This window comes from Podarcis gaigeae (genome assembly GCF_964106915.1).
Source record: "Podarcis gaigeae genome assembly, chromosome: 10".
Classification (NCBI taxonomy): Eukaryota; Metazoa; Chordata; class Lepidosauria; order Squamata; family Lacertidae; genus Podarcis; species Podarcis gaigeae.
The window spans coordinates 73,239,353-73,254,416 of NC_139686.1; the positions used below are offsets into that span (position 1 = coordinate 73,239,353).

General features: G+C 42.7%; 1 protein-coding gene and 1 long non-coding RNA gene across 2 annotated transcripts in view; one reads left to right on the forward strand and one right to left on the reverse strand.

The window, feature by feature from the left end:
* LOC310826609 overlaps positions 1–15,064 on the reverse strand; it is a 249,990-nt gene that overhangs the window by 80,761 nt on the left and 154,165 nt on the right. The gene's annotated exons all lie outside the window — the stretch shown is intronic.
* The window catches only part of GRM3 (glutamate metabotropic receptor 3), a 97,959-nt gene that overhangs the window by 51,534 nt on the left and 31,361 nt on the right, over positions 1–15,064 (forward strand). The window contains exon 2 of the mRNA XM_083701427.1: positions 10,700–11,307. Coding sequence (XP_083557553.1) covers positions 10,810–11,307 — 498 coding nt within the window. The 5' untranslated portion in view covers positions 10,700–10,809. The remainder of the gene's footprint in view (positions 1–10,699; positions 11,308–15,064) is intronic.

The following is a 15,064-nucleotide window of genomic DNA, read 5'->3' on the forward strand; positions in this document are numbered from 1 at the left end:
CTAAATAGCCCATCTGCCTCTGCAGCCTTGCAACCAAGGATGGTCAGAAAAGCAATCATTTTGCTGCAAGAGAGTGGGGAGAAAGGCACTCTGCCTTTCCCAGGGGCAAAATGTAATTTGGCCTCCCTACGGAATCCTGGGAGATGAAACTGCCTTGGCAGAGCTGTAAGGAAACCTGGCAGATTCCAATATTGCTCTTTTAAAGGAGCTATGAATATGCAATGTTTCTTGGCCATGGAGCGAGCAAATTTCACAGGGAGCAGGGCTGCAGGGGGTAACACTGCAGATGTTCCTGAAACAGGGGACACAGAATGAACAAAATTAAGACACTAAAATGTTAAATTAAACTGCTTAATATTTTTCATATAAAAGTGTTGGGGGTTGCTTTGGTCTTAAAAATGCAGGAAAACGGAAGAAATGAACAGAAATCTAAGTAGCGAGCAGAATGAGCCATTCAGTTGTTACAGTGGGACGTGCCTCCCCTTCAGGACCCCACTTGCTCTGTTCCCTTCCCCTGCTCCCCTTGTTTTTCTGCACCTGCCCCAGCCGTCAGTCAGCATTCCATGGCTACTGGGCATGCTCAGTACTTTGGGGCTATGTGTAGCCTTCAGTGCCCAGACATTAGAAACAGAGGGGATGGTGTAATGATAGAAATTTGGAAGCGATGTGCAAACCAGTGCTCTGTCTACTTTATTTAAAGGTAAAGGGAACCCTGACCGTTAGGTCCAGTCGTCACCGACTCTGGGGTTGCGGCACTCATCTCGCTTTATTGGCCGAGGGAGCTGGCGTACAGCTTCTGGGTTATGTAGCCAGCATGACTAAGCCGCTTCTGGCGAACCAGAGCACCACACGGAAACGCCGTTTACCTTCCCACCGGAGCGGTACCTATTTATCTACTTGCACTTTGACATGCTTTCGAACTGCTAGGTTGGCAGGAGCAGGGACTGAGCAACGGGAGCTCACCCCGTTGCGGGGATTAGAACCGCCGACCTTCTGATCAGCAAGCCCTAGGCTCTGTGGTTTAGACCACAGCGCCACCCACGTCCCATCCCTACTTTATTTAGGCTTTTTTAAAAATACAAAATGCATTCATGAGCTCCATATGATCTACTTTAAGTGGGTATAGTTTGATATTATGTAAGAAAAATAACCAAATCCCCCACTAGAAGTATAGGAAAGCTTATAAAAATGTTTTTGGTTTTGGTTTTTAAAGCCCATTAGAATTGGAGTCTTTCACAGGTCAGAAGTCCTGGAACACACAGAAGTTCCAGGCAGCAGAATACACCCATTGAAATCAATGGGCAAAAAGAAATGAATACAATTCAAATAAATGGAAAATGAAACAGATTAAACTTTTAAAGTGAAAGGAAACAGATAAGTGAAATGAACTCTTTTGCATACATTTAAAATCTGAACTCCAGAAAATGGATCACAATAGGGCACTGAAAGGATCTTTTGAGAAACTCTCTATGCTTTTTTCCTGGCCTTCCTGAAGATGCTAGCTTTTGTTTTATTTTTCATGGGGGAGCAATCAACTGTATGAAAAACTGCAGTCAAGCAATATTGCCACCTGATGGATGACTTGTTTTGAAAGTCTGTGAACCCATTCTTTTTTCCTCATTCTTTTTTATTAGTTATTTCCAAAAAGAACACAAGGTAACACACAAATACAAAGAAAATACACAGAAAAGAAAAATTAAAAATAATAAACAGCAATTATCATTTCCATATCATCCATAACATAGTTGTCTCTTACGGGGCTTCCTTCAGCCTGTCCGTAAATCATTCGAAGCAATAAATAAAATTACACGTTTCATTACTTATATTGTCATTATACCGATTCCTAATTCCTGTTTGCTTTGCACAATAACTCTTAGTCTTTCACAGTGCGTCTCTAAATCCCTTTAGCGTTATTTGCCCTTCACTAATACATTCCAGATAATCTACATACTTTTCCCAATCTTTGGTGAACACTTGGTCTCTTATGTATCTAACTTTTCCTGTTAATCTATCCAACTCTGCGTAATCCGACAACTTAGATCTCCACTCCTCCACCGTTGGGGTTTCCCGTAGTTTCCACTTCTGGGCTAATACTACCCTTGCTGCCGTAACCGCATAGTATACCAATCTGCGATCTTCCTTTTTTATCTCTTGTCCTAATATCCCTAGAAGAAAGATTTCTGGTTTCTTTATGAACGTGTACTTTAATATCTTCTTCAATTCAGTGTGTACTTTCTCCCAAAATTGTTTCACCCTTCTGCACTCCCACCACATATGGTAGAAGGAGCCCTCTATGTCTTTACATCTCCAGCACTTATTATCCACCTTATACATTTTTGATAATTTCATGGGTGTCAAGTACCACCTATAAAACATCTTCATGACGTTTTCTCTTATCGAAGTACACGCCGTAAAGTTTACCCCCTCCTTCCAAAGTTTCTCCCAATCCTCAAACTGTATACTATGACCTATATCCCTTGACCAATGGATCATCACCGATTTGACTTCCTCATCGCCTAAATTCCAGTCCAACAACATCCTATATATCTTAGATATAATTTTCACTTTATTGTTTATTATTTCTGTCTGGAATTTTGAGTCTTTATCTGCATAGCCTCTTTCTTTGATATCTCTACTAAACATCTGATTCACCTGATGGTGATGTAGCCAATCGTAAACATGTTCCTTTGTTTGCTCATACGGTTTTAGCTTCCATTTCCCTTCAACCTTAGTTAGTAGCTGATCATAAGTTGCCCAATTGCTTCTCATATTAATGGTTTTTGTACTCATTACTTCAAGAGGTGAAAGCCAATGTGGTGTTTTCGGCTCTAACAGATTTTGATATCTTTCCCAAACTTCGATTAGCGGCCCTCTAAAAATGTGATTCGCAAACCCCTTGTGTTCTTTCCTTTTGTTCTTCCATAAGTACGCGTGCCAGCCGAATCTATTATCGAAGCCCTCTAAGTCGAGCAGCTCCGTATTCACCAATTTTACCCATTCTTTTATCCAACATAGACATGATGCCTCATAGTACAGTTTCAGATCCGGCAGAGCAAAGCCCCCTCTTTCCTTTACGTCTGTCAGTAATTTAAACTGAATTCTGGGTTTTTTGCCCTGCCATATGAATCTTGAGACTATCCTTTGCCATTCCTTAAAGATTCGACTCCCTTTGATTATAGGGATGGTCTGGAATAGAAACATCAACCTTGATAAGACATTCATCTTGATTACATTAATCCTTCCCCAGAGTGACAATTTTAGCCCTCCCCATTTCTCTAAATCTTTCTTTATTTCCTTCCACATCGGCTCATAATTATTTTTAAATAAGTCTATGTTTTTAGGTGTTAACCAGATGCCGAGATATTTGACTTTTTTGACCATCTCTATCTGCGATTGTTGTTGGATTGTTTCAATTATCTTTGGGTCCACGTTTTTTCCTATCATTTTCGTTTTTGTCTTGTTTAATTTAAAGCCTGCCACTTCTCCAAATTGTTCTATTTCCTTTAGTATTTCCCCTATTGCCGTTGCTGGTTCTTCTGTCATTATTACTAAGTCGTCGGCGAAGGCTTTGGTCTTATAAACATTCTGTCCTACTGATACTCCTTTTATATTATCGTTTTGTCTTATTGAGTTCATAAGGACTTCTAACACAGTTATAAATAGTAACGGAGAAAGCGGACATCCTTGTCTTGTTCCCTTCTGTATCCTTATCTCCTCCGTCACCATATTGTTTATGATCAATTTGGCCTTCTGTTCTGTGTATATTGCTTTTACCCCATTAAAGAAATCGTTACCCACATCCATGTGTTCTAAGTTCTTCAACATAAAGCTCCATATCACGTTATCGAATGCCTTCTCGGCATCTACAAACACCATTATAGCTTGTTTGTCAATCCTAACAGACAGGTATTCTAGTATATTAATTATATTTCTTGTGTTGTCTCTCATCTGCCGACCTGGCAGGAATCCCGCCTGGTCCCTGTGAATAATTTCTGATAGCAAAATCTTCAGCCTTCTTGCCAGAATTCCTGCAAATATCTTATAATCTGTGTTTAGGAGTGAAATTGGTCTGTAATTTTTAACCTGGGTTGGATCTGCATCCTGTTTGGGGATAAACGTAATATATGCCTCTTTCCAGGTCTCTGGGGTTTCTCCTTTCTTTAAGATATTGTTCATAATCGTTTTTAGAGGTCCCACCAAAATAGATTTCATTTCCTTGTAGTAGCCGGCTGTGAATCCGTCAGGGCCTGGTGCCTTACCCCTCTTTAAATCTTTAATTGCCTCCTCTATTTCCTCATTTCCAATTGGTGTATTCAAATGTTGCTTTTCCTCTATTGAGATTTTTTGCACCCTTTTATCCTTCAAGAATCTCTCTATCCTCCTTAAACCAACTTTCTCTTGATCTTTATACAAATTCCCATTTTTTAAAATAAAAAACCCTGATGATAAATAACATGATTTGCTCTGTTTGGATACACTAACATTTAATGTGCAGGAACCTGGTGTTGGCATTCATCTGTCTTGGAAGACAATGCCAGGCCACGGGTGGGCCTTTGGGGGAAATGCCACCAGAAACTGGGTCTGCGAATCAGCACCTTCACCAAACTTGACGCTGGAATTGCATTTTTCCTTTCATGCACTCTCACATAAGAGCTATGGGTATGAACAAGTCAGCTAAGGGGCAGCATGTCGAAATACAGAAGGAATATCCTATTTTTGAATACTCGACCACTAGTCTTTAAAAAAATAAAAATAAAAAATCTGCAGAGAGTAAAGTTGCTCATCAGGCTATGCTAAGCCAACTCCCCTCCCTTTGCCAATTCATTCACTGCATCAAAAACACGACAACCTCCCCTTTCCACCATTCGTCCGCCACCTTATTCTGTATAATGGGGAGGCCTTTTCTCTGAGTCTTCTCACAAATGATCTGGGAATCTTGAATCGAGCTTGTCAGCTCCTTCTGCTGCACTGGTGTGATTTGACTTGAGCCTTTTATACTTCAGAGTCTGTCAAATCACTAATAATTAGATCCTGGGAGAGCAAGTCACACTGCAAATGGACAGAAATGGCTTCAGAACCACAGGTAAGACAATTTCTAGCCCCGATCAGGTGATCCCAGAAGCAATGCAAGGAAAGCAGCTGTTGAAATGTTGCAGACATCCATGCCTAGTTTCAAATGCTAGCATTCTGCAGTGGTGGTTGTGAGGATATGGGAAGAATAATTTTAATGACAAAAACTAGTTTTAATTTGTATGGCAAAATGAATATATTCAGATTTATGATTTGCATGATTAATTCCAACTAGAATTTTATTACCTTTGTACAAAATTTAGATTTAACTCCTCATTCCCTGTATATGTACATTCCTGTCTCTGAGGCACATTTTCTACAAAATAACTTTCACTGAACTCAGTGGATTTTTGTCTAAACAAACTAAACTTAAAGGAAACCTTCCCAGTTTCACACTTCCTGTTCCTTTTAGTGAATTGTGCCCCTTTATTGAAATACCAGAATTGAAGTTCGCCAGAAGCAGCTTAGTCATGCTGGCCACATGACCTGGAAGCCGTACGCCGGCTCCCTTGGCCAATAAAGCGAGATGAACGCCGCAACCCCAGTGTCGGTCACGACTGGACCTAATGGTCAGGGGTCCCTTTACCTTTACTATTTAAATACTAGATTGTGATCCATCAAAATTTAAGTCCTTTTCACTGATTTCAGCAGCAGAATTAAACAAGACTATATATGACTTTTTTTAGAAACATCAACAGAGCAGAACAGCATCAGAGTTCTTAATCTGCAGTCATTGCACAACTCTTGGTTTGCACCAGATTTGTCTAGAATGTAAGCCAAGTTATCTGCCCCCAAAATTGGGAAATAGCTTGCCTCATTTCTGAACTTGGGCTCTCCTTTGTCTCCACTGTAACCCCATTAGACATGTTAGTACAGTTAAGTGTTTTGTTAAATAAAATAAAATAATAAGCCCCCAAATCCCTCTCACCCAACTAGTCACTGGGTGAAGGAAGGAGGCAGGACTTTATGGTATATGTCAGTATACCACAAAGATGCAATATCCTGGTAGCCCTTGGGAAATGTAGTTTCCCCAAGGGCAGCTGAAACCTTACATTTATTGAACTGCTCTACTCTGCTTCCTGGAACAAGAAGGAACCATGCAGTCTTAATTTTTTTTTGCTGTAACTTCTGAAACCTCTGTGAGAAAAATCTTCACTTATTTGCAAAGCTAACTGTCTGTGATTTATTCTAGCCCAAGTATTTTTGTAAGGAACATTTGCTGAAATGTGGTTGAGGGTAGATGCAAATCTAACCAGGCTTTAATTTGCTTGGAGCAATCTCCATGTTGCTAAATCTGCTATGAGAGACTAAGAATCTTTCTTCTAAACCTCACTCTCCAATACAGTTGGGGGAGAAGGGAAGTGGGTGCTCCGCAGGTGAAGGGGGCTTAAATGTGAATTCTTCTCCAGTTGGAATTTAATTATGAAATATCCAGGGCTCTCAATACTCCTCCCTTTGTTGAGATGAGTCCTTGAAATTCATATCCAAACACCAGGGATATGTGTTTTGTTGGTATCTCTTATCCTTTGGAGACATCCTCTTTGCTAACCTTGGAGCTTGTGCACATGAAATAACAAAAGCAGATTGCCAGTGGTGAACAGTGAAGACACTTTTTTGCAGCACAGCTATCACTTTTCGTCCATGAAGGCAAAACTCTGGACTTCTTAGATGAGCTACAGTTGAGGCTGTTTGTCAATAGAAAAAGCGTCTTGACCATTTTACAGGAGTTCCTACCAATTAAAAGCCTGCAGATCCCCCTCCTTTGCCTCACAATCACATGGGTGGGAAGGAGAAGAAAGAGAAGAAAACTACAGCAACAAACAACCTTGTTTCTCCTTCTTTTGGTGTTAAATTTTAATTTTCTCTCCTTTAAATTTCTTAGCACTCTCTTTTAAATAATGCTAAGTGTTTCTAAATTATACATAGGCCGGCAAGTGCCATCATTATAAATTCTGCTTTAAGGAAAAAGGTAAGTACAGTCATGCATTATTAAAGTGCCCTATATAAATATTACCATACTTTATTTACTTTGAGGGCTAACACACCAATCTTGCAATTTAATGAAACAGGATCAAGGACAAAAAACAACAACCAGTGCTCCCCCCAATATACATACCTCACCCAGAATATATGGTGTGTGTAAGTGCTTAAGCTTGCTTCTGGCATGATCAGGAGCACAATCTACCAGACAGGGGTGCTATGCATCTAGCGGGGAGCTGGTATCAGCCCCACCAGAGTGGACAGAATGAGAAGCTGGATCCAGGGGAACCCAAGAGAACAAAAATGTGAGAATAGTCCTCCTGCTTGTGACCCAGGCTCAATCTCAACACAGAAATGTAAGAGTCCTACTGGAGCAGACAAAAGCCCTGTCTAGTCCAGCATTCTGTTTCCATAGAGACCAACCAAATGCCAATGGTGATGATGCTTTTTCCAGAAAAGTGGAACTCAAAATGACTTTCCACCAGGGCATGAGCACAATAGCCCTCTCCCGCCAATTCCCTCCTATTCAGAGGTGTCCTGTCTCAGATATTAGAGGCACTAAATAGCCATCATGGCTAATAACCACTTTTACCCTCCATGAATTTGTCCAGTCCCATTTTAAAGCCATCTAAGTCGCTGGCCACCACTAAATCTCCCAGGAGCAAATGCTGTCGTTCAACTGGGCACTATGTGCAGAAGTGCTTCCTTTTGTCTGTTCTTAATCAGGCATTCATCTTCACTGCCTGACCCTGGGTTCAAGTATTATGAGGAAAAAAGAGCGAGTCTTCTCTCTTTTTTTTTTTTATAAATATTTATTAAAATTTTTGAATACAAATGCATAAATAATAAACAACATTACTTATATCATAGCATAATTTCATCACTTCTTTGGACTCTCTCACGTCTCCCGCTCCCACTTACATCGTTAAAAAGTTTTTTCAAGCAAATTATCATCTTGTTTACAATCTTATATCCGCTCATTTAAGTACAATCTAACAGTTCTCCAAAAGGTTTGTATTTTCCTTAGTCTCACTTATCATCGCATTCAAATCTAATTTAGTGGTGGACAGTTATTTATGATCTAGCATCCTTCTTAACATTCAACCAAATTACAATGTTTCTGTAAATAAATCTTAAAATTCTTCCAGTCTTCTTCAACCCTCTCTTCTCCCAGGTTTCGACTTCTGCCAGTCATCTCGGCCAGTTGCATATAGTCCATCAGCTGCATCTGCCATTCTTCCAGTGTGGGTAGATCTTGAGTTTTCCAGTTCTTAGCGATGAGTATCCTTGCTGCCGTTGTTGCATACATGAAAAATGTTCGGTCCTTCTTTAGCACCTTCTGACCGACAATACCCAGAAGGAAGGCCTCTGGTTTCTTAGTGAAGGTATACTTAAATACCTTTTTCAGCTCATTATATATCATTTCCCAGAAGGCCTTCACTTTAGGGCAAGTCCACCAGAGGTGAAAGAATGTTCCTTCACTTTCTTTACATTTCTGACATTTATTTTCAGACAAATGGTATATTTTGGCAAGTTTAACTGGGGTCATGTACCATCTATATATCATTTTCATTACATTTTCCTTCAGAGCATTACATGCAGTGAAGTTCAGCCCAGTGGTCCACAACCTTTCCCAGTCCTCAAACATAATGTTATGCCCAATATCCCGTGCCCACTTTATCATAGCCGATTTAACCATTTCGTCTTGTGTATTCCATTTTAACAGCAAGTTATACATGCTTGATAGTACCTTAGTCTTTGGTTCTAACAATTCTGTTTCCAACTTCGATTTCTCCACCTGGAACCCTAACTTTTTGTCATTTTTAAAGACTTCTTTAATCTGAGCATAATGTAACCAGTCTCGCACTTTATCCTTCATTTTCTCCAAACTCTGCAACTTCCAATTGTCTCCATCTTTTTCTAATATTTCCCAATATTTTGGCCATTTGGCCTCCATATTGGGTCTTTTTCGGGCCTTAGCTTCCAGAGGTGAAAGCCACCTTGGAGTTTTGTTTTCCAATAAGTCTTTATATTTTGTCCAGACATTAAATACCGCTTTCCTGACAATATGGTTCTTAAAGGCCTTATTGATCTTAACCTTATCATACCATAAGTATGCATGCCAACCAAAAGCATTGTTAAAACCCTCCAGGTCCAGTACATCAGTGTCTTCGAGAAGTAGCCAGTCTTTTAGCCAACAGAAAGCTGCGGCTTCATAGTACAAGTTTAAGTCTGGCAGGGCAAAGCCCCCTCTTTCTTTCGCATCAGTTATTATCTTAAACTTAATTCTGGGCTTAATTCTGAGCGAGTCTTCTCTCTGCCCACTTTTCCCATATTATTTCTAGGTCCACAATATCGTTTTTGAGTTGCACATCCTGTTTCCCACAGCAGTCAGCCAAAGCAACTCTGGACAGTCAGTATTTTGCAGGGGAAAATATATGCACATGCCGGGAAATTCAAGGTTGCACAATTAAAGCAGATGAAAGTGCTCTCTCACACATCTGACCAGATGTGATGCAAGTCAACTGCTTCCTAGTTCTCAGATAACCCTCCTTCCTCAGCTGATCTGTGCAGATCAGGGTGTGTGTGTGTGTGTGTGTGAGAGAGAGAGAGAGAGAGAGAGAGAGAGAGAGAGGGACCACCAGGCCCATACAGAGCTTGTCTGAGGTGCAGGGCAGAAGTCCCTGGTCAGCTGGGAGGTACGGAGCATTCTTGGCATAACAGCATAAGCTGGCTTAGCCCTCTGAGGTCAACAGCAGGTGTACCTGGCTCTCCCTACCATCTGTACAGGCTGCCTACCACTGGCATGTTGATCAAAGTGCTCGGCCCCACCCTGAGGATTGGGCAAATGTGGTTCTAGGCCCCAAAAAGGTTAGCCACCCCTAATTTCAGCAATATGTGGTATCTATGTGGGGGTTTTCCTTGGAGTGCATGGCTGAAGAGTATCTTTGGGCAAACTAGGGGGATTCTGAAGAGGAACAGGAGTAGGGTTTGTGACAAGGACAATGAACCTGCTCTTCCCTTGCCTACACTCATGTTTATGTGCCCAGGCAGAACAGTGAACCAGAAAGCCACTTACCTAGTTATGTAGCCAGGAAGGGTAAAGCAGGTGTCTTGATTGACAGCACACTAACATGTGATTGACACTGTCAGAGCTGGCAACTCTGGTCAATGGTTAGTCAGTTTATATTGGTCCATGTGCATCACATTTGTACTGCCCAGTATTTGGGTGCAGGGGCCTTTTCTTTTTCCTGAGCTCTTCTTTTCCACAGCTGAATCTTCTTTGTGCTAACAGATCACTCTCACTGCATTGTGACATAAGGACAGAGGCCCATTTCATAAAATGCAAGAGCTTCACATGTGTCACTGTGTGCACAATCGTCGCCTACACTCATCACATCACTGCCTGCCCCCATGTGCTTTTTTTGAGTGGGAAGAGTTATGCGAACTTGGCTATCTCTGCAAAGCCCTCGTGCCACATGTTCAGGAGCTGTGAGATGAAGGGTTTGGGTGCATGGTTACTCCTACACCACAGAAAATGTTTTCAGAGTCCTCTGAAACCTTAAAGACCAGCTCAGTATGTGTTCAGTGGGGGAAAGCCATCATGTGTCTTACTTTAGGCTTTTCTAACCATTTTTCATCTCTCTAGAGACTTGATGGAAGATCTGGCCGGCTTGCGCCTCCCTCGCCCATGGGATGGCATTTCAGATTGCCACACAATGCGCTGGGAAGGAATGAAGGTCACTAGCACTCCTACAGATGCTTCTTAGAGCTGTCAGAACAGGACCAACAAAGATGTTTGCAAAGCTCCATGTGCTTGCGCTGGCTTTATTTTCCAAAGGAGGCTTCCTTTCTCTAGGTGACCACAACTTTATGAGGAAAGAAATTAAGATTGAAGGAGACCTGGTTTTGGGTGGTCTGTTCCCTATTAAGGAAAAGGGCAGTGGAGCAGAAGAATGTGGGAGAATCAATGAAGACCGAGGGATCCAGCGTTTGGAGGCAATGTTGTTTGCGATTGATGAGATCAACAGAGACAGCTCCTTGCTCCCAGGAATTAAGCTTGGAGTTCACATTTTGGACACTTGCTCCCGGGACACGTATGCATTAGAACAGTCCCTGGAGTTTGTCAGGGCTTCTTTGACTAAAGTAGATGAAGCCGAATATATGTGTCCTGATGGGTCGTACGCGATTCAAGAAAACATCCCACTACTCATTGCAGGAGTCATTGGAGGTTCTTACAGCAGCGTCTCCATACAGGTGAGATATCTTAACTCTTAAGAACAAGTTTTCCATCTCAATGTCCTTTTATGTACTCTACAGAATCCAATGGGAAAACACTTGTAAGCCCATGTGGGTGTCAGGGAAGAACCAGACATGTGGGTCATGCTACCCAGCTGAGGTTCCTCCCAAAAGGAGCTGGAAAGTGTAGCAGCTCCTGTCAGGCAGAGCCACCTGAATTACACTCAGCAGGCAGAAAAGGATGGCTGCATAACCATGGCTGCAAAGGATGGGTGGTGTGTGGCTTTGGGTCTAAAAGGGCAGAGAAACCACAGAGCGAAAGGGAGTTTGAGAGACTTGCTAATAAAGATTGGTGATCATCATTTGACCACAGAGGATAACCCTGAAGCATGATGTTCACTGGCAGGAGCAGGAGGTCATCTCCTTTCCTTCTCTAGCTTGATGCCAGAATTAGGACTAGTGGAAGAGAGGGCATTCTCCTTCCAAAAGCCCAGGAATTGCCTTCACACTGCATGTGGTGGACCAAGCTGAGTTCAATTCTGCTATGGATGACTTTGACATAAGAATACTGAGTTCAATTTGGAAATGTCTTCTCTAGTCAAACTTGAATCAATGTGAGATGTTGTGTTTACCTTAACTCAATAGTGGAGCACATGCTTGACATGCGCAGAGTCCTAAGTTCAACCCCTGGCATCTCCAGGCTCTCAGGCAGACTCTTGATTTAAAAAATCCTGCACTTGAGAACATGGTGAGCCACTGCCAATTAGCATTGGCAATACTGGGGTAAGGATGGGCCAATGATCTGATTCAGTATGGGGTCACTTCAAATATTAGAGGGGGGGTCACCTCTGGCCTGGAGACCAAATGTTGTCCTCCTGGCCTCTCTATTTGGTCCTCTCCCCAAGAGACACCCCTCACTCGCTTGGCTCTTTGAGCTCTTTTGCCTGGCTGGAACGTGTCCTTGAACTGAGACGATGCTTGCCTGGTTCCCAGTTGCTGTGGAAAGCAGCTCTTTCGTGTTTAAATTTGCCCTCATTCATTGAGTCTTAAACCAACACAGTTGTCTCCAGTTCTGTACCTGTACCTGCAGATACACTGTACCTGCAGGCCCTCTGATGTCCTTCCCGCATAATCAGCTAGATGTAAACAGAGCCAAGGCTGGAAGGAATGGAGGAACACTGCTGTCCCAGAGATGTCTTGAAATGGGACAATTCTGCTGGTGGAGAGGGCCACCAGCAAAAGCAGAGTGACAGCGAGCCATGGAGGTAGTGCCTGACAGGGAAGAATAAGGGTGCACTATGCTCCATTTCCCCTCACCCCACCCTACATAGGCTATTTGAGAAGACTCTCAAAGAAGGGCCCACTTCAGCTAGATCTTCAAGGTGGACTCTAACTGTTTCCAGACAAAGGGAGGCTTGGGGAGAATAAGTTGCTCCTCTCCAAGAACGTGTGGGTGCTCTGGAGCTGTAAGCAGACCTTTGTTCTCAAAGAATTGTGAGTTTTGGACTCAGTCTAGGGGGCAGGACCTTGCAATATGGAATAATGAAACTTACACATATATTGGTTTCTTCTTCTAGTGAAACTGGCATAAATCACTTGTGGGACTAATAGTGCCCACCTTAGAATCAAAGAAATGGCATTAAGGAATGTAGACCTTTGGGGTCATCTCATCTAGTTTCCACGGCTAACAGAAGGCTCAGAGCACTGTAGTACATTGTCCAGTTCCAAATGCTCAGGCTCTCCTTCATGACTTGAAATTATAAAGGTGTAACAAGTAATGCATTTTGTACCAGCTATATGTGTTTACAAGCTTCTGACTCAAGCAGACCTTCCTCCTGAGATCAATAGCAAACGGCCTCAGTGCTAGAATGCAGGATTAGGGTCCAGTTGAAAAGATTTTTTTCTGGGAAAGAAATAACAGCTGTGGATCTGAAAGTTTGCTCAAGCACTTGAAACTCAAACTGGGGACAAGGTGACAAAGAACTCAACTGGACAATGCACATAGTAGTAGTAGTAATACCACCCTGCCCCTCTGGGGAACTCTATATGCACTCTATGTTCAGTAAGGTTGCCATTCTGTGACCATTCAGCATAAAACCATGGTCACAACAAGTCAGGGAGACAGGGTTGATCTGTGCATGCACATTGCTCTGTAGAGCACACACTGAATAGGCAGGGACCTTCCTTGGACAGTGGAGAGGTGAGCAGACACCCTGCCTCCCATGATGCATGTAACATAGCATCTAAGGTTACATGGAGGCGTGACTCTACATCACACACATATAAGGTGGGCAGAGAAAAATCTGCACCTGTGATTTCCTGATTGTCAGCTGATTAAAAAAAACCAACTCTTCTAGCAGCAGTGGGAAATCTAAAGCAGACCCACCAGGCCTCACATTTGGCTCATGAAGCCATGTTGACCAAGCCACAGCCACCTGTCTTACGTGTCAGGTGTGGGGTAAGTAAAGATCTCTTTGGGTCCAAAAATGGGTTTGCAGGCTCCACTGATCATCTGAACCTGTAGAGACTTGTGTGTGGCATTTTGAAGTTCCAACCACAAGCTGATTTCAGGGCAACAAGCGTTGAGCATTGTAAGCTTAAGCCTACATGGTTTATTTTCAAACTGTACGGATGAAGGGGGTCACCTGACAGCATTGTGACATCAGGTGCCCACCTGTCAAATTGGCCTGTTGGGGTGGGAGAGATAAGGATCTGGACTTTTAGCCAGATCCAGATCCCCACCCCTGATTTAGATTATTTATATGCTATTCTTTGCATAAGCCACATTTTACCTCAGTGGTCAAATAAAATTAAAAGAATACATAAAATCCATTTAAAAGCAACAACAACAATGCAACAAATCCCTAAATCACAATTACTAATAGGAGCAGCAGGAATGAGGAATCAGGTCTGTCTCCTCCAGTAACCATAAAAGGTGTGTCCTAACCAGTCACCTAAAAATACGGAGAGTTGGGGCCAGATGCACCTCAGTAGAAGTTGCACATGCAGGCACCACCACTGATGTGTCCCTTTTAGTCACTATGCTACAACACATCTCTGCTCTAGTGGCATGGTCCTTCCACGTGTAAATATCTGTTGAACCTTTTAGATCTATTTGGGCTTTCAGTTCCCTCACATGTTTAGAATTGCCTGAGGGTGAGCAGGGCCTTGCTGCCCAGCCCAGCTGCTCTACAGTATCCCAATGCCCAGACCCACCATTGTCCAAGCATTGAAGGGGGAACGTCTACAGAAGGGAGCCTGTTGTACTCAGGAAGCAGCTGCACATAATTTTGAACCCTGGCCATCCTGCATGTTTCTGCTGTGAGCATTGACCTTCCAGAATATGGAGGTGGCAAAGCCTAGAATGGCAGCATGAGTGGGGCCACCCCCACTCATGGGGGAGCACTGAATGCCCAAAGAGAGTTTAAGAGTCTTAAATATACACTCCTAAATTAGAAATCAATGGGCCAATGGGTGACAGAGTTGAAGTCTCCTGGATTGGGCAATTCCCTCCAGCCCCTGATGTCTGGGCTTCCTGTGGTGCTTTGAAGTCCCAAGTTCGGGACTTCAAAGCACCTGTGATGTCAGGCAACTGACAGGTGGGCAGTCAAACTGGGTGCACAAAGCCAAAAAGGTTCCCTATGCCTGACATAGGGGATGTCAGGGCTGGTTCAGCTGCAGGTCAGCACTGAGACTCAGAGATGAGCAATAAAGGTGATTCTTTATTCAAGGAAACGGAATTCAAACTGAGAATCCTATGGGCAAGACTGGCCCT